Source organism: Anomalospiza imberbis, chromosome 22 (assembly GCF_031753505.1).
Source record: "Anomalospiza imberbis isolate Cuckoo-Finch-1a 21T00152 chromosome 22, ASM3175350v1, whole genome shotgun sequence".
In the NCBI taxonomy this organism is placed as follows: Eukaryota; Metazoa; Chordata; class Aves; order Passeriformes; family Viduidae; genus Anomalospiza; species Anomalospiza imberbis.
Window position 1 is genome coordinate 2,887,881 of NC_089702.1, and position 19,398 is coordinate 2,907,278.

Consider the following 19,398-nt stretch of genomic DNA (forward strand, 5'->3'; position numbering starts at 1 on the left):
TTTTGGGAATAAGAGATTTCCGCTGTGGCAGGAAGCTCAAGCACCCTGCAGCGGCAGAAGGGAAGCACAGCCCTGGCCACACCTGGAGCAGTCCCAGAGGTGACACCTGCACCCATGGCTTGGGCTGCACAAGGCTCCACAAACGTGCTGACACTCACCTGGACTGCAATGGCTTTCTCAGCCCTTAAAGACACAGAGCAAGCATGACCACACCACAAAGGCTTGTTTGTTAAATAACAAATAAACCACACGGTTTTTAATAAACATTTATTGATGCAACCTCGTTACACCCTTAGAATCGCAGCTTCTGGAAGAACCACTTATTCTTGCCGGTTTTGTACCTGAAAGAGAACACACAGGTTACAGGACGTGTACTAGCAGCTAACAGCACCAAACCTGTACCTGAGCTGTCCCAGACAGACAGACAGACTGTAGCACCTAACTCACCCAGAGGCAAATCGCCTGGACTCTTATGGCCCGGGCTACAACTAAATCCACTTTAAATATTGAAATTCCAAGGGCAGCAAGAGCCAGATTTCAGGGTCCAGATTTCTCATGAAGGACACCTGCACTGTGGCAATTTCCACCCCAATGGGCACAAGCACAGGACACGGCCATCGCACTGGACACCTCGTGTGGGAGGGGGAGATGGCCCTGGAGAACAGCTCAGGGGCTGCCCGAGACACTGTGTCCCACTGAGGCCACACAGCTCCTTCCTCTGAAGGAGCTTCTGAACAGAAAGCCATAGAGAAAGAGCAGAAACCCAGGCACTCCCACACAAAGCATCAGCACCGCCCTGGCCCACCCAGCCCAGTGATAAGAGAGAGGATGAACGAGCAGCATCCTGTCAGATCATCCTGTGGCACGATGGTGCGCACACACACAGGTGAAAAGAACACGCTCAAACACACACACAGAGAAAGAAGCCGGGGTGGAAGTGCCAGCTTGGAAACACAGACTGCAGCACAGCGACACCAACCTTTCATACTGGCTTAGAGCACCAACACCACTGAAGAGACGATCTCCCAACTCACCTCTCCTCAAATTTCACCTTGGCTTCACGTCTTGCTTTGCGTTTCAGAGCGGGATCCCTGAACACGTCCTTATTGACCACTGTTTTGTCCAGGGGAATATCCACAGAATACCTGGGAGAGGGCAGAACAGTTCAAAAGGGACATGGTACCTGGCACAGGGCTGAAAACCAAGCAGAGCCATGATCTGTCAAACACTCATTCTAGTGCTCAGTCAAGGAGTTACAGCAAGTTAAGTCTCCTCACTTCAGGAATCACCAAACCGCTAGAGCAGTCTCAGTTCAGCCTATAAAGGAAACAGCCACATCTTTTCTGAGAGATATGCAGCTCTGTTCCCTGTGGTGCCTGGGAGCCGCTCGGGAGCTCTGAGGCGCAGTAAGAAATGGCTCTGCCACCTCCAGACCCTCGCAGCTGTCTCAAACTGCTCACCTGCTGACACTCTCTGAGCAAAGGGAAGTTCAGTGTGGCTGAAATAAGAGCCAGCTGCCTCATCCCAGAAGTTCATTAATATTTCCACTCAGCCTCAGACCTCCAACTCTCTGTTTTTGCAGAGCCTGAGCCTGGCATTCACTCACTGCACGAATGCCACGGCATTGGTAACTCTCGGTGTTCAGCAGAGAATACAAGAACCACGAAAGCAGCCAAGACCCCTGCCGGCAGCAGCACTCCCGGGGCCGCACTCACCGGGTGGGCATCAGGTGGTTGTAGTTGTAAACCTTCACGAAGGATTTGATCTTGGACCTTTTAGCGATCTTCTTCTTGCCCATGGCAGCAGTCACCTTACGCGGGTAGCGGTCGATGCCGGCCACCAAGGCATGGCTGTACGGCCGGTCCGAGGTGCCATCGTCGATGTTCTGAAACAAACCGGCCGCGGCCCCGATAGCACCGAGAAGCCGCGGCCCCGCGGGCCCCGCAGCCGTACCGCCCCCCGGGCCCCCGCCCGCCCCGGCAGGCCCAGCCCCACGCTCACCTTCACGATGACGGCCTTGCGCCCCGAGTAGCGGCCGGCCAGCACCAGCACCACCTTCCCCGGCTTCATGAACTTCCCCATCTCTGCGGAGACAGCAGCCGGCGGTCACACCGTGCCCGCCACCCTCGCCCCGGCCGCCGCCCCCGCGGATGGCGGCGGATCCCGCGCCCGCCCGCACCCACCGCGGCTCCGCTGCGATGGCGCCGGGCCGGAAGGCAAAGGGAGCGCTGCGCCCGGGTTTTACTCGGCCGCCGTGCGTCACTTCCGCCGCGTCGCCGGGAGCTGCTGCCGGCACCGGGCGGCGCTGCCGAGTCCGCCTCAGCCGCCCCCTCCCCGGGCACGGCGCTGCCGGTGTCCGCCTCAGCCGCTCCCTCCCGGCGCTGCCGGTGTCCGCCTCAGCCGCTCCCTCCCGGCGCTGCCGGTGTCCGCCTCAGCCGCCCCCTCCCGGCGCTGCCGAGTCCGCCTCAGCCGCCCCCTCCCCGGGCACGGCGCTGCCGGTGTCCGCCTCAGCCGCCCCCTCCCGGCGGTGCCGGTGTCCGCCTCAGCCGCCCCCTCCCCGGGCACGGCGCTGCCGGTGTCCGCCTCAGCCGCTCCCTCCCGGCGCTGCCGGTGTCCGCCTCAGCCGCCCCCTCCCCGGGCACGGCGCTGCCGGTGTCCGCCTCAGCCGCTCCCTCCCGGCGCTGCCGGTGTCCGCCTCAGCCGCCCCCTCCCCGGCGGTGCCGAGTCCGCCTCAGCCGCCCCCTCCCGGCGCTGCCGGTGTCCGCCTCAGCCGCCCCCTCCCCGGGCACGGCGCTGCCGGTGTCCGCCTCAGCCGCCCTCTCCAGGGTCACGGTGGTGCCGGTGTCCCGCTCCCCTCCGCCCTCTCCAGGGTCACGGCGGTGCCGGTGTCCGCTCCCCTCCGCCCTCTCCAGGGTCACGGCGGTGCCGGTGTCCGCTCCCCTCCGCCCTCTCCAGGGTCACGGCGGTGCCGGTGTCCGCCTCGCCCGCCCCCTCCCCGGGCACGGCGGGTGCCACGTCACAGCCCCGGTAACGGACAGAGCACACGGGACAGCGGCGGGTTCAGCCCACAGGTAGTACAACGGTATTTAATATACCCCGCAGGACACCGGGCTGCGCTGACCCCCCACAAAAGCCTGGAACAAGGAGCTGGATCCGTTGGACAAAGCGCCCGGCAGCCCAAGGGACACCGACTGCAGAGCCGCTGGAGGAGCCCCCGGGCACCGGCCCCATCTTCGCCTACCTGGGGAGGACAAGTCCCATGTGACCGGGCAGCCCCCACGGTGCCTCAGCACCTGCCAGCTCCCTCCTCCATGAGGGATCCTGCGTGCAAGGTGTAGAGCAGAGACTGAGAAACAACCACAAAGGAGCTCAGCTGCACGTCCCACGGGCCTTCCCCCACCCGCAGGCCCCGTGGCCAGGCCTCTGCCCCCCACCCCTGAACAGTCACTGGCCACTGGGCAGGGCAGTTTGGCCCAGAGCAGCAGGGAGTGGGCAGGGCGAGGTGCTGCCCAACCTGCGGCCCCCAGCCGCTCCGCAGGGGCAGCATCGGACAACACACTGCCGACATCACGACACCCTACGATTTCCCTAGAAGCGAATACCAAACAGACAAACTTGGTCTTACAAAAGCCAGGCTTCTTGAGCCCAGCAGCTGCCTACTAGTGGAAAAATGGATGAATTACAATAAAAACACATCAAAACGCATCTTTGATGTTTTTCAGCTGCCGAACAGCCAGGTCCACCGGGAGGTTGAACTTCAAGTTGCTCAGGCGGCTGAGGAGGGTGAGCGCGCCTTCAAAGCCGGTGTTGGCCATGTAGCTCCAGGGCTGGTAGTGAGACTGAACCAGAGCTCCAGACTTGCAGATGAGGTTGAGCCACGAGACCAGGCGCTGCTCGTTCAGCGCCATGCACACCAGCGCCTTCAGCTCCGAGTCGGCGCTGCGCTTGAAGGGGCCGTGCTCCGTGAGCACCGTGTGGATGGCTGCCAGCAGGCTCTGCTTGGGGGTAGCCACCACTGCTCCTGTCACAGGCAAGGCGAAGGACTGGGACAGCTTGCGAGCTGGGGATTCCACGAAGGCTTGTCCGTTCTTAGCGTTGTAATACTTGACAAAGAGTTCCCAGGGGTGCATGGTCCGTGGCGAGGGCGTGAACGCGGGAATCAAGCAGGCGATGGGGGCCAACACCAGGCTCATGCCTGGGGAAGAGGCGTAGAGCCCGTGGGCCAGCAGGTCCCGCAGAGCGACCGTCAGCTCCCTGCGCACAGCCAGAGTCAGCTCGCTCGTCTCTGCCTCCCAGGGGAACGTCCTGCAGCTCGGAGGAGCAGATAACATGCTCTGCCTGCTGGTGTTTCAGGGCAAGCTGCCTCACCCGCTCCACCGACAACTCCAGTTTCTCTATTAAGGGGGAGAAGTCCTGGTTGTCTTGGTCCTTCTGCCAGAGGGTGCGAGGGATCTGACCCGTGGCACAGCCAAACTGGCTGACAGCAAAGATCTGCAGCACGGCCAGCACGTGGCGCATGAGCTGCAGGCCTGTTTCTTGCATCCTTCTGGCATCTTCTGGGTTCACTGACCAGGTTAGAAGAGAGAAAAACATATTCTCATTAGGGAGTCAACAACTCTGCTTGTTCATTCACACAAAGGGAGAGCAAATATTTGAAAATCCCTTCAGGTTAGCATTTTGAGTAGCAGCAGATGCCTCATGCTACATTATTTTATTTCCAGCAGGTTCAAGGGAAAAGCAGGGAGGTCTCAGACTCTAAAGAACGCTGAATCCCCCCCACTCACTGTACCTGCTCACAGAGCTCAGAGCTTGAAGAGCACAAATTACAGAGTGTTTTGCATCAAGTATCAGCAGTCTCTTCCTGACCCCCACTGAGGACAGAGCCCACTCTCCATGCCACATGCTCAGGCTCTGTGACTACTCTGAGGATCCCATAGAAGGAGGGTAAAGGAGCAGGACACAGGCCTTCAGCAGAGGGAGTGCCAAAGCACAGAAACCAGCTGCCAGGAAAAAGCACACAATGACTGGTTTGTGCTCATCAAAGCTCCAGGGAGGAGCTGGAGCTTTGCTGACAGTGCTGAGCCCAGCAGTGCCCACCTCTGTTCCCAGAAGGCCGGGTGCTGGGTTTGTAGGAGCCTCCACAGTCACAGTGGCCATCTTCTGCCTTGCCGGAGCTTCCAACTTCATCTACAAAAAGGATTTCACATCATTATTTCACATTTATGATTTTCAGCTGCATATCCCCACTATTAAGGTCAACATTGCTCAGACCCCTCTGGACCTCTTTTGTCACTCTATCAATACTTTCCTCACCATCAGTTTAGAGAGATTTGTACTTTCCTGTGACCCAGAAGCTGTTCCTGCATCTCCTGACATCCATGACCTTCCTCATCCTGACTACGTCAGGGAATTACAAATCAGTTCAGTCTGCTCATTCAAAAACTCATCACTGACCCTGAATGAAGTTGATGAACATTTCGAGGTCCCTTATCTGGGTCTTCAGTTGTTCCACCAGCTGCTCCTTCACCCTGGCTGGATTCACAATCTGTGCTATGGCAGCATCCACCCGCTGCCGCAGTTCCTCTGGAGACAACGTTGCAAAATCTTCACTCAAGTCCATGTCCAGCTTCTTTATCAACTCATTTATAATCATCTGCAAAACACAAGTGAGCAGTGCGATTTCACCATGTGACACTGCTGCCCAGGAGCTTCAAGTACTCCTTCCCCAGAGGTTTCCTCAGAAACAGGATACCTTTGCTGACCAGAAATAACTGCAAAAGACAACACATGACAGGTTCACACGTGTAGACAAACCCCTGACACTCTATTATAGCTTGTGAAAAATGCATATTATATGGCTCTGCACAGATATTTACTATATGTATTATGCTAGGTTGGAAAGTTAACATTTTAATAATATAGTAAATGTAGTTTTGTAATTGAAATTAAGCTTTAGTAGTTAAAATAGAAAATATGTGTGTGTGGTATTCTTTTTGCTCAAGAGAAGGAGAAGATAATCAAGAAATTCTTCACACAGAGATAACAATTACAAAAACCCCTAAATCTTCCAGAGGAAAGGAATTTATAGCTTTCTTTATCAACAAAAAACCGAACTGCTCCAAACTCGACTTAGACTTCAAGGCGCCTGGGATTAACAGGAATTCCTCAACAAGTACCGGACGAACTTCTTGTTTTAAATAAATATATGCATATTCATGAAGTGATTTGTGTATGCAACAGGTTACCCCTCTTAAGGAGGGAATTCTTTTTTAGCGGGGTCCTTCTCCTGGCTCACTTTTGTCCAGAGAGAGGTACCCAGCCCAGGCTGTAACTTTTTGCTGTTATTGTCTCTTTAATTGTCCTAACTCTAATTGTTTAATATTTATTACTTTACTTGTATTATTTTTTTTCCAATTTATTTTTATTAAATCTTTATAAATTTTAAAAACTAAGTGATTGGCGTTTATAACAAGCTGCTGTTGAGAAATACAGGGTGATGACAGTCTGTAAGACACTCACAAGGGCTAGGAATTACAGCAGGAGGATTCGTGAGCCTTACCCGCTGTCTTTCCATAACCACAGACTGTGGCAGAGAATCATAGCTGCCCTCTTGGTAAGCAAAGATCTCCAGGTCATCCAGCTGTGTCTTGAGCTCAAGTTTGAGGTGGGGGCAGGTTGGGTCTGGGACATATCCTTGATTGTTTGGAATTTTTGGAGGTGGCCGGCCACTCAGGGCCACAGCCCCTGGAGACAAAGACCGGCCCTTTTCCCTGGGAAAGAAAAGTGGCCAGCCCAGGTTCCTGCTGTCAGTTTGTAGGGTTCCCTTGGGACTGTCAGGGCAGCACAGGTTTGAGGTGGGGGCAGGTTGGGTCTGGGACACATCCTCATCCGTTCGGATATTTTGCAGGCAGCCGGCCACTCAGGGCCACAGCCCCTGGAGACAAAGACCGGCCCTTTTCCCTGGGAAAGAAAAGTGGCCGGCCCAGGTTCCTGCTGTCAGTTTGTAGGGTTCCCTTGGGACTTTCAGGGCAGCACAGGTTTGAGGTGGGGGCAGGTTGGGTCTGGCAGATAACCTTGTTTGTTCGGATTTTCTGGAGGCAGCTGTCCACTCAGGGCCACAGCCCCTGGAGACAAAGACCGGCCCTTTTCCCTGGGAAAGAAAAGTGGCCAGCCCAGGTTCCTGATGTCAGTTTGTAGGGTTCCCTTGGGACTTTGAGGTCAGCAGAGGTTTGAGGTGTGGGCAGGTTGGGTCTGGGACACATCCTCATCCGTTCGGATTTTTTGGAGGTGGCCGGACACTAAGGGCCACAGCCCCTGGAGACAAAGACCGGCCGTTTTCGCTGTGAAAGAAACTGGCCAGCCCAGGTTGCTGCTGTCAGTTTGCAGCAGGTGTTCGGCATTGCCCAGCATTCAGAACTGTATTGTGCTGCAGCTTTGGTCTGGGATGCATGGGGTGCCCCCTCCCCTCCTCCCCTCAGCCCTGTTGTGCTGTGTCCCCGTCTCCACCCCTCACCACTACCTGTACTTCCAGCCCGCCCCTTCCCCACCCTCTCTCCTCCCTTCACCCCTCCCCAGCCGGCCCCTTCTCCACCCCTTTACTCCCCACTGCCCACCTGCGACTCCCTGCAGCAGCACTTGGGAGCCTGGACTCGTGGGGATAGTGCGGCCCTCACAGCAGGACAACACCCAAATAAAACAGGCAGGGACCACGTCTGTGTGCTCTGCGGTGTCACAAAGGCACCTGGGGCTGAGGGGAGGGGGCTGGAGGTGACACAGAACGTGGGGGCAGCTGAGAGGCAGAAGGGGTCTTTAGGAGTAAAAAGGGGGGCTCCAGGGTGGCACAGAGACGCTGAGAGGCTGCGGTGGGAACCTGAGGGTGACACAAGGAGGCTGAGTGGCAGGGGCTGCCTTGAGGGACAAAGTGGGGGGTGTCTGAGGGTGACAGGTTTATCAGCCCTCACACCACCCTTAACCTCACTTTTAAAACCACCCCTACCCAGGTGGAGAGTGCACGGTGGAGGTTAGGGGGCCACGGGACAGTGTCGGGGGCTTGGGGTGACACACAGACATTGTGGGCTGAGGGGCAAAGAGGGGGGGACTTGACAGGTGGAGAGCTGACACTGAGGGTTAGGGGTGTTGGGGAAGATGAAATAGGAAAACCTTATAAATATGATTGCCTGGCAAAAGATTTGGAAAATACAGACATTGAGATGAGAACTAGATTTGAAATAGCAAACCTTGACTACTGAATAACTAGAAAACAATAGTATAGCCAGGTTGAAAGCAATCCCCCTTCTGATTAAACAATGCCCTTTACTTGCAGATAGGTCCAAGGGTCAGATGGAATGCTCTGTCTCACCCCCAATGTATGGTTCATCCCACACCTGTGACCCTCCCCTGAAGTATCAGGTATCTGGGACCCCATTGGTCCAAGTCCTGCTCCAGCCCACCTTGAAGCCCCCTGATAAGGTGTGCCCGAGGGACCGGACACTCTCTTGGTCCCTGTTCTCCTCCCCCTCTCTCTCTTGGACCTTCCTCTCTTGGTTCCTGTTCTCCCCCCTTCTCTCTTGGTCCCTGCTCCTTGCCCTGGCTCCTTTGTCCCGCTTCCCCATCCTTCTCTCTCCCTCTCCCCCTGGGCCTGCCACGAGCTGCAGCTGGCAGCTCCAAGCAGGGCCCTTGCACCCACGCCCTTTCTAATAAACAGAATATATCAACCCGACTTCAGAGATCTTTATCTTCAACCGTCCTGGACACCACCGCTCCCCGCAAGGGGTAGGAAGGACAGGACACAGGGTACCAGGCAGGGTTAGGGTACAGCAGCAGCCCTCAGCCCAACCCTAAGCTCACCCTAAACAGCTCCCCTAGAACACCAGTTTTCCCCAACAGCAGCTGCAGGCAGTGACCCTAATTAAAAGGCTGAGATGATGCTTGCTGGCTAGAGTGTGACCCATAGAGGTTGGGCACTAAACACTATTTTAGGGGATTTTGTAGAGCTTTTAAAGGATATTTTAGGTTTTTTTTTCATAGGACCTTTTTTAAGGATTTTTCTGGGAATATTTAGGATGTTTCATGGCTTTTTCAGGGCTTTTAAAAATTTTTTTTTGGGGGGGGAATTTTAAGGGCTTTCTTGCTACTAATTAGAATTTTTAGGGGATTTTTTGGGTGTTTTTGGGGCTTTTTTAGCTGTATTTAAAAATGTTTAGGGCTTTTTTAGGACTGTTGGGGGTATGTGGAAAACTCTTAGGACTAGGGTATTTTTAGGTTTATTGAGGGAGCTTTTAAGTTTTTTTAGGGTCTTATCAGGGCATTTTAAGGATTTTTGGGGTATTATTAGAGCTCCTTTAGGGATTTTAGGGGTGTTTTAGGGTTTTTTTAAAAGTAGGATATTTTAATTGTATTTTAAGGGTATTCTGAGGTTATTTTTTATGTTTTTGTGGGGTTTTTAGGACATTTTGAAGGTGAGGGTTTTTTAGGGAATTTTTATGTTTTTAGGGTCTTTTCATGGCACGGCACATAGAGGCTGAGGGGCAGCTTGAGGGGCTTGAGGGTGACAGAGGCTGGGAGCTGAAGGAGGGACAGGGAGAGGGGACAGTGGGTGACACAGAGAGATGCTGAGGGGGTCAGGGGCAGCTGGAGGGTGACACAGAGAAGCTGGGGGCTGAGGGGCAAAGGAGAGGGATTAAGGGTGACCCACAGGAGCTGAGGGGCAAAGGGGGGGCTGGAGGGTGACACACAGAGCCTGAGGGCTGGGGGGCAGAGGGAGGGCTTGAGGGGTAAAGGGCGAGGGCTTGAGGGCTGGGCAGTGCAGTGGAGATGAGGGCTACAGGGTACAGCTTAGGAGGCAAGTTAGGGTACAGGTGCACCACCCCTGAGCCCAGCCCTAACCTCAGCCTAAGCAGCCCCCCTAACAACAGCCTTTTCCCTTTTCACCCCTGACAGCAGCAGCACCACACAGCAACCCAAACAGCGAGACCACACCGGAACCCTCCCGCTGGGACAAGGCAGCGACCCTCACACCAGGACAACGACAGAACCCTCAGAGGACAACAGGACCCACTGCAAAAAGGTAGGGATGACATCTGTGGGCTAGAGAGCGACAGGACAATGACAGAACCCTCAGAGCACAACAGGACCCACTGCAAAAAGGTAGGGATGACATCTGTGGGCTAGAGAGCAACAGGACAATGACAGAACCCTCAGAGGACAACAGGACCCACTGCAAAAAGGTAGGGATGACATCTGTGGGCTAGAGAGCAACAGGACAATGACAGAACCCTCACAGGACAACAGGACCCACTGCAAAAAGGTAGGGATGACATCTGTGGGCTAAAGAGCAACAGGACAACGACAGAACCCTCAGAGGACAACAGGACCCACTGCAAAAAGGTAGGGATGACATCTGTGGGCTAGAGAGCAACAGGCAGGGTTTGGAGGCTGAGCAGGTTTCCTTGAGTTTGTTTTTTTTTTGCAGGACTATTAGGAATATTTAGGGGATTTTTGAAGGCTTTTTAGGACTTTTCTGGTGTCTTTTAGGGTATTGTTACACCTTCCTAAGGGCTATTTTAGAATTCCTTAGCACACTTTTAGGGTCAGGATGAGGGTCAGACAGGCTGCCCGCTGGAAATGCGGAGTATTACTGGAATGTAGCGGAAGGCTTTGGAAAGGTGCCAGTGGAGGGGCAGTGGGCAGGGTCCCACGCTGCTGGTCTGAAGGCTGTGATTTCTGGGCCCAGCGAAGTGGTTGTGGTAAGGGTTACATGCTGGCAGCTTTCTACAGGAGAAATCCAGCACAGAAAAAATCAAGCACCAAGTTTCGTACTGTCAGTTTCCAAGAGGCATTCGGCACCAAAAAAATCCCCTGAGTACTTGCGGGTGGTAGATGGGGTCTTGGAGAAATACTGCGCTGTTTGGAAATGGAGGAGGCAAAAGGACGCTCGGGGAGTGAGGCACCAGAAGGAGTGATGGACCCTGGTCACAAATGAGAGATAGCTACTTGTGAAACCAAACTCAGCAGCCCAGGTTCCTGATGTCAGTTTGTAGGGTTCCCTTGGGACTGTCAGGGCAGCACAGGTTTGAGGTGGGGGCAGGTTGGGTCTGGGACATATCCTCGTCCGTTCGGATATTTTGCAGGCAGCCGGCCACTCAGGGCCACAGCCCCTGGAGACAAAGACCGGTCCTTTTCCCTGGGAAAGACAAGTTGCAAGCCCAGGTTCCTGCTGTCAGTTTGTAGAGTTCCCTTGGGACTGTCAGGGCAGCAGAAATTTGAGGTGGGGGCAGGTTGGGTCTGGGACACATCCTTAATTATTTTGATTTTTTGGAGGCGGCCGGCCACTCAAAGCCACAGCCCCTGGAGACAAAGACCGGCCATTTTTTCTTGGAAAGAAAAATGGCAAGCCCAGGTTCCTGCTGTCAGTTTGTAGGGTTCCCTTGGGACTGTCAGGGCAGCACAGGTTTGAGGTGGGGGCAGGTTGGGTCTGGGACATATCCTGCGCCCTCCAGGATTTCAGGAGGTGGCCGCCCACTCAGAGCCACAGGCCCCTGAGCACGAACTCCGGCCCTTTTCCCTGGGAAAGAAAACTTGACACGCCGGAGTTTCTGGAGTCGGCTGACCACTGGGAAGGGATCTCAAAGCCCATCCAGGGACAGGGACCCCTCGACTGTCCCAGGGTGCTCCAGCCTGGCCTGGGACATCTCCAGGAATGGCTCAGCCAGCGCTGCTCTGGGAATTCCATCCCAGCCCCTCCCAGGGGGGAATTGCTTCCCAGAATCCCATTTAAACCCTGCCCCTTTCTCAATTTTCCCCATCGTGTCCCCCCAGGACTCACAGCTGAGGGTGACTCCTCAAAGAGCACAGCAGGGAGGGCCCAGATGTACACAAAGTTTTAATTTTATTTCTTTTTTTTTTTTTTTCTCTGGTTGGAGACTCATCTTGTAACATGCATGCATTTCAAAACAGTAACAGTGTCTCAAACTGGTCCTAGCAAACAGACAAGCACAGAGGACTTCAAATTCCTATTTAAAAAACAGCAGTGGAAAAACCTAGAATGTTCCTTTTTTTACATTTTTAATTTTTTTTAAGTTTTTTTTTTTTTTAAGTTTTTGTTTAGTTTTTAGATTAAGCTTAATTTATTCACATTGTTTTTTCTTTTCAATTCAGTTGCACTGATTTAGCCCTGCCCACCCTCATGACCTGTGTGTGGAACCTGCTCTTCTCCACTCCCATCCAGCTGCCTGGGCAGCCCCGGAGCAGCAGAAATTTGGGGTGGTTTCCACTAAAAATGAAGTGTCCAGAGCTCCGCCACCCCAGTTATCCATGGGATCCACCCCACAGAGCCAGAACAACGGGCAGGGCTCAGGGGGACACTGGGAGTGGCTCTGCAGGAAGGGGACGTTGGGGAATTTGGGGCTGTGGCCGTGCTGAGGACACCCCCCTGGTTTTGGGGGAAAATCCTTCAGCTGGGGGTGAAATTCCAGGTGCAGCTGGAAGGGAGGCCTGGGAAAGGACTGCATAGTAGTCATGGATTGGGAATATCCACCACCACAACCTCCTCACCACCCTGAGCCTGCCCGGGCTGAGAAAGCAGGGATTTCCTCCCAGAAAACAGTAACAACAAAACAAAAGGAAAAAAAGAAATAAAAAAAGACTCAAAGTGGTTCAGTTTTCCTTGCTGATTGTGCTGATCCAGACTCCAAGCTGGGATTGTGGGAGTGTGGCCTCCCCCTGCTGCCCCACGGGGTGAATTTCTGTCCCCACAGGATAAATTTTGTCCCTGTAATGGGGTGAATTCTGTCCCTAATGGGGTGAATTCTGTCCCCACAGGATGAATTCCATCCCCATGGGGTGAATTCCCAATTAATTCCATGATTGTGGTTCTGGATGAGCTCAGGCCGAGGTGAGGAGGGACCGAGGGAAGGCTCCCACAGCTCCTGGGGCTGCTCTGCTCCCCCAAAGCTCCCTGAGCTCCTGGGGCTGCTCCCCAAATGCCAGCTCTGGAACTCCCAGTTCCACCCCAGTAGCTCTGCAGGGTTTTTTTGCCCTTCTGGAGCTCAGCTGGCTCTGCCTCCCCTCTCCTCCTCTCATTTCAGGGCTGGCTCAACAGGCAAGGTGGGAATTCCCAGCTCAAAGCAGATTTTGGGGTTTTAAATCCCTCAGGAATTCGGATCTTGCAGCTCCTCCTGCCCTCAGAGGGGCAGGTGCTGCTCACTGATTATTTGGAGCTCCACTGGACTGAATTTTGGGGGGGGGTTTGGCCAAAAAAATTCCTGAATTCTGCTGCAAATCCTGTCAGTTAAATGTGTTCTGCAGGGTTCATGCCAAGGACAGGAATATCTACATTCAGCAAAAACCAGAACTAAATCCACACCAGAACCAAACAAACTAGCACAAGCAGTTGTAAAACCAGAATTGAAAGGGCTGGGTTTTCCTTTTTTTTTTTTTTTTTAAATACTCAAGTTTAAAAAGTGACCTACAACAAGATTTAAAATGAAAAAAAAAAAAAGAAAGAAAAACCAACAAAACAAAAAGAAAACAAATAGAAAGAAAAAGTCCCTTTTAAAAACAAATCAAAATATTTGCAGCTTCTTGTTCTGGTAATAAAAAATACTGTCTAAAACAAAAATTAGCATTTTTAAGGTAATGCTACTTCTCCAAATGTAAACAATATACAAAAATGCTTCTGTTAAACAAAGTTACATACCTGGGTAATACATCATTAGGTGAGAAAATTGCATTTAATCACTTTGAACACAATATGGCAACTGGGCAGAAGGGGCAGAATCTTTGTGGGACCCCCCAGATCACCTGGAACAGCCAAATTTAATCCCAGCAGGAGTTTGGAGTAAGAAAATATTCCCTGCTCTCCATTTTTGTCAGAACTCTGTGAGCGTTTCTGGTTTTTGATTGGATTCCTTATTCATTATTCTGCAATTCAATAGAGATTTTTTTTTTTTTTGCCATTTTCACTCCCCTTCCTCTGGGTTTACTCTGTGGTTGTTCACCCACCTCCTGCTCTCTTCCTCCCCCTTTTTTCTCCCCTTTATTTATTTTATTTTTTTTAAATAGATGATTTCAAGATAAAACAATTTCCAAGCTACTTTCCCCAAAAGGAGAAGGGCAAACTTACCAGCTCAAAGTTGCAGATTCAATGCAGATTTTTTTTTTAAAACTGTCAGGAATAAAAAGTAATTGGTGTTTAATTCCTAATTAGCAGTAAACTTAAGTGCTTATTAATAGAGAAGCAACCAATATAATGCCCACAAAATGAAGCTGATGATGCCCTCTAAGTCCTCCCTCTTTTTTGATTTTTTAAAGTATTTTTAGCTGCATTTGGGTTGTGGCTTTTCCAGCTCCACACCTTAAGACCCCTCCACAGCAAAGGGGGAACTGAAATTTGTGCCACACCAAAGGGAACGACCAAAAACCCTCAAATCCCATCAGGACCCCTAATTTTTCATTTCTCTAAAATTCTATTTACAGTGCACCCTCGGGGGCTCCAATTCCAGCCCCTCCCGAGGTGAGACCTGTGGGGGATTCACGTCAGGAAGGGGAAATGGGGAGGGGGTGAAGAGGAAGTAAAACAAACAAACAAAAAAAAAGAACCCCAAAGCCCCATTCAGAATCCAGCCCAGAGGCAAGGTTAATTTTGGGGAATTACCAGGATGTGATGAGCACCAGTTATGTCTCAAAAAGGACCAAAATTCCACACAGCAAGAACTGTCACAGCACAGGACTGACATTCCCAAGAGCTTATTCCCCAAACAAAGGCATGTGTGAAAAACAGTTCCAAGGCAGATTAAGCAACATGTTTCAACTGCAAAGAAGTTTGTTCAAAACTCTAAATCCTGCTTAAAAAGAGAAAGGAAATTAAAATAAAATTTTTAAAACAAACAAACAACAAATCCCAAAACAAAGAACCGAAAGTTCTGTTGTGCAGCAGAGCTAACAAAACCCACAGCGAGGCTGCCGAGCTTGGCCGTGAAAGGGTTAAAGGAGACAAAACAGGACGATTTCAGTCACTCCAATCAGTCCCAAAATCCTTCGGTGGGGGGGCTGGAAAAGAAATCTGGGCTGAGAGTTCCACCATTTCCACTCCTGGAGGGTCGCCTGGGGGCTTGGAGCAGGATGAGCCCAGCTCCCAGCACTGCCCCCTGGCAGCCAGGCCAATTCCGTCTGTGCAAGTCACATTTTTTTAAAAATAAAACACAAAAAAAACCAACCCAGCAACCTCTGTCAGGACACAGATTCAAGTACCTGTTGCAGGTGGGGTGGGGAAGGAAGACTGAATGATTAATTAGCTAATTAACACTGGCAGGATTGTGATGGTGACCCCAGAGCCACTCCTGGCTGAGGAAGTGGCCCAAAACCTTAGCCTGGATCTACAGATACAAAAATGCCTTTTTTAAAATGTTTTTTTTTTTCCTTTTCTTTTTAGGAAATCTTCAGAGCTGACCAACTGAAATCAGCCCAGGTCTGAGCACATAATGAGCTGAGGTTGGTCAATGCCTCTCTCACTTCTCTGCTTGTTTTTAGCTTTTAGGAGTTACACCTTTTTATTTTTTCAGAGATCATCTTTGGTAGATGTTCATTTCCCTCATCTTTCTTGTAAATCAAGTGCAGTTACAAAAAAAGTGGTTGTTTTTTTTTTTGTTGTTTTTTCCTTTTTTTTTTCCTATTCCTTAAATTAACCAAAAAAATATAAAGTGTCCCAGTCTGAATTTACCTAAAGTTCGGCAACTCCTCCTTTTTATCAGAGTTCTATTTCCCATCCTTGAAATGGTGAGCTATTTTCCTTCCAATTCCTACTGAGAGGGAAATAAAAGGGGTTTTTGTGTTTTTTTTCTTTCTTTTTCTGGCAAAGCCAGTCCAATAAAACAACAACAACAACAACAACACAAAAAACAAGGAGTGGTTGGTGAGTCAGGCACTGCTCCACCGGCCCCTTGGGGACAGTGCCACCCTTGGGGACAGTGCCACCCGTGTCCCAGCCCCTCAACAAGAGGAGAAAACGTCCCTGGGCACTGCGGGCAGGGCTGGAACAATGCACTTGGCTTGTTTGGAAAAGCCCTCAGAGATCTGAGATCCGGGCACTTGTGCCACACCAAAGGCCAGAGGCGCAGCGAGGATGAGGATGGGTTTGTCACGCGGTGCCACGCGCGCGCCCCGGTGCTGCTGCAGCAGTGGCTGTGCTGTCCCGGGCTGCAGGAGCCCCCAGCCCTGCCTGCAGCCCTGCAGCCCTGCAGCCCTGCAGCCCTGCAGCACTATGCCAGGATGCTGGAGATGAACTCGTTGAAGCGCTTCGAGTACTGCTCGGGGTTCACCGTGGAGATCTCGGCCCCGGCCTGCGGAGAGATGGTGCAGAGTCAGCAGGGCAGGGGCACGGGGGGCACAGGGGGCAGGGAGGGGTCAGCGTGGTGTCAGTGTGGGCAAGGAAGGGGCAGGGAGGGGTCAGCGTGGTGTCAGTGTGGGCAAGGAGGGGGCAGGGAGGTCAAGGAGGGGCCAAGGAGGGCTCAGCATGGGCAGGGAGGGGTCATGGAAGAGGCCAGGGTGGGCAGGATGGTCAGGGAGAGGTCAGTGTGGGCAGAGAGGGCAGGGAGGGGTCAGGGTGGGCAAGGAGGGGTCATGGAAGGGGCCAGGGTGGGCAGGATGGTCAGGGAGAGGTCAGTGTGGGCAAAGAGGTCAAGGAGAGGGCAGGGAGGGGTCAGGGTGGGCAAGGAGGGGTCATGGAAGGGGCCAGGGTGGGCAGGATGGTCAGGGAAAGGTCAGTGTGGGCAGAGAGGGCAGGGAGGGGTCAGGGTGGGCAAGGAGGGGTCAGCATGGCCAGGATGGTCAGGGAGAGGTCAGTGTGGGCAAAGAGGTCAAGGAGAGGGCAGGGAGGGGTCAGGGTGGGCAAGGAGGGGTCAGCACAGTCAGGATGGTCAGGGAGGGGTCAGTGTGGGCAAAGAGGTCAAGGAGAGGGCAGGGTGGGCAAGGAGGGGTCAGCATGGTCAGGGAGGGCTCAGGGTGTTGTCAGTGTGGGCAAGGAAGGGGCAGGGAGGGGGTAGGGTGGTCAAGGAGGGGGCAGGGACGGGTCAGTGTGGGCAGGGAGGGCAGGAAGGGGTCAGCGAGGGTGGTGGGATCAAGGTGGGCAAGGAGAGGTCAAGGAGGGGTCAGAGTGGTCAGGGAGGGGTGAAGGTAGGCAAGGAGAGGGCAGGGAGGACTCAGCATGGGCAGGGAGGGGTCAGGGAAGGGTCAGTGTGGTCAAGGAGGGGTCAGGGAGGGCAGGGGCACAGCCCCTCTGCTGGGGAGGATCCAGGGCTAAGGGAAAACCCAGCAGGTCTGGAGACATCCCCAAGGAAAACGATTTTAGCTCCAGCTGCACGTGCAGAGTGAGAGCACTGTGAACCTTGGTGGCTCACAGGTTTAGGAGCACAAAGAGCTCCCAGAGCTCACTCAGGGAGGGAGGGATTTCAGGAAAAGGTTTTGCACCCAGAGGGGCTCTGAGCACTGACCAGCTCCCCAGGGAATGGTCAGGCCCCAGGGCTGCCAGGGTGGGATTTGGGGTCTGCAATGGGTCCCCCAAGCCCAGCACATCCCAGGACCCCAAACTCCCCGGGGTGCTGGCTGGGCTGGACTCCACCTTAAAGGGAACTCCAGCCTCAGCTTGGCTTTCCCCAGCCCTGCTGGGAGCTCAGGGGGGCTGCCAGGACACAGAGGTGACCCAGGGGTGTCACCATGGCTGCCAGGACATGGCAGTGACCCAGGGGTGTCACCCTGGCTGCCAGGACACAGAGGTGACCCAGGGGTGTCACCCTGGCTGCCAGGACATGGCAGTGACCCAGGGGTGTCACCCTGGCTGCCAGGACACAGCAGTGACCCAGGGGTGTCACCCTGGCTGCCAGGACACAGAGGTGACCCAGGGGTGTCACCCTGGCTGCCAGGACATGGCAGTGACCCAGGGGTGTCACCCTGGCTGCCAGGACACAGAGGTGACCCAGGGGTGTCACCTGGCTGCCAGGACACAGAGGTGACCCAGGGGTGTCACCATGGCTGCCAGGACACAGAGGTGACCCAGGGGTGTCACCCTGGCTGCCAGGACACAGCAGTGACCCAGGGGTGTCACCATGGCTGCCAGGACACAGAGGTGACCCAGGGGTGTCACCATGGCTGCCAGGACACAGAGGTGACCCAGGGGTGTCACCCTGGCTGCCAGGACACAGCAGTGACCCAGGGGTGTCACCCTGGCTGCCAGGACATGGCAGTGACCCAGGGTGTCACCCTGGCTGCCAGGACACAGCAGTGACCCAGAGGCGTCGCCCTTCATCCAGTCCATCCCTCCAGCACCTCCCAAATTGGGATGGAAATACAAATTATCCCAAGCAAGCAGAGGGAAACCCCAACCCTGAGGAGACGCCGAGGGCAGCGCTGAGCACAGGGGCTGCAGAATCCCCACCCTGGAAGGAAAATCCGTGCTGGGGACGCCTCCCAGCCCAGGAGATGCTGCAGAGCAGAAGCCCCAGAAGCCCCCACCCCAGGCAGGCTCACCCCGTGTTTCACTGTCTTGGCAGCATGTGCAGCTTTCTTCTTGGTGTCGTAGGGTGTGAGGATGTCGATGATGGCCATGAAATAAACCTCCTTCCTGGGGGCACCTGTGGGCACAGCAGGGGCTCAGTCCCCTGGGCACAGCCAGCAGGGCAACAGAGGGGCTCAGTCCCCCTGGTCACCCCCAGCTTCATCCCCCTCCTCCAGAAACACCTCCTGAACACCCTCAGCTGCACCCCCTCCTCTAAAAATACCCCCTGGGCACAGCCAACTGCACCCCCTCCTCCAGAAACACCCCCATGGCACCCCCAGCTGCACCCCCACCTCCATAAACACCCCCTGGACACCCCCAGCTTCATCCCCCTCCTCCAAAAACACCTCCTGAACACCCCCAGCTGCACCCCCACCTCCAAAACCACCCCCTGCACACCCCCAGCTGCACCCCCTCCTCCAGAAACACTGGGCAGGGCTGGTTTGGGGCAATTCACAGAGAAAGCAAAGGCAGCTGGAGGCTGCAGAGGGCAAAGATGACTGGAGCAGCCCACCAGAGGCTCTCTGAAGGTACCACCCCTCTCCCAGCACGGCCTGTCCCCTTCCAGCCACCAGCAGGGACTGTCCAGCAAAGCAGAGACAGCCCTGGTCTCCACCTTGAAGAGAATTCCAGCCTCAGCAATGCCCTGCCTCCACGTCCTGCTAGGCTGGGCTTTCCCAAGCCCTGCTGGGAGCTCAGGGGGGCTGCCAGGTCACGGAGGGGACCCAGGGGTGTCACCCTGGCTTCCAGGACACAGCAGTGACACAGAGGTGTCACCCTGGCTGCCAGGACAAGGATGTGACCCCAGGGGTGTCACCTGGCTGCCAGGACAAGGATGTGACCCCAGGGGT

The 19,398-nt window shown here is 54.1% G+C and overlaps 3 protein-coding genes across 3 annotated transcripts in view; all 3 read right to left on the reverse strand.

Annotated features, from left to right (window-relative positions):
- Nucleotides 1-251: 251 nt before the first annotated feature.
- RPL27 (ribosomal protein L27) lies at nt 252-2,257 on the reverse strand. Its single transcript, XM_068211745.1, has 5 exons — nt 2,184-2,257; nt 2,002-2,084; nt 1,716-1,885; nt 1,035-1,145; nt 252-341 (listed from the first exon to the last, which is right to left on the reverse strand). The coding sequence occupies exons 2-5, from the start codon at nt 2,080-2,082 to the stop codon at nt 293-295; spliced, it is 411 nt and encodes a 136-aa protein (XP_068067846.1). The 5' UTR covers nt 2,083-2,084; nt 2,184-2,257; the 3' UTR covers nt 252-292.
- Nucleotides 2,258-3,072: 815 nt separating this feature from the next.
- On the reverse strand, nt 3,073-8,612 carry LOC137487048 (RUN domain-containing protein 1-like). Its single transcript, XM_068212694.1, is given in 6 exon segments — nt 3,073-4,277; nt 4,279-4,565; nt 5,098-5,187; nt 5,455-5,653; nt 6,560-6,652; nt 8,451-8,612. Coding segments are annotated over 6 exon segments (1,413 nt in total). The 3' UTR covers nt 3,073-3,695.
- A 5,419-nt stretch (nt 8,613-14,031) lies between these two features.
- PIP4K2B (phosphatidylinositol-5-phosphate 4-kinase type 2 beta) overlaps nt 14,032-19,398 on the reverse strand; it is a 29,858-nt gene continuing 24,491 nt past the window's right edge. Inside the window, exons 9-10 of the mRNA XM_068212077.1 lie at nt 18,520-18,623; nt 14,032-16,337 (exon numbers count right to left, since the gene is read on the reverse strand). Of these exons, the coding sequence (XP_068068178.1) occupies nt 16,257-16,337; nt 18,520-18,623 (185 nt within the window). The 3' untranslated portion in view covers nt 14,032-16,256. The remainder of the gene's footprint in view (nt 16,338-18,519; nt 18,624-19,398) is intronic.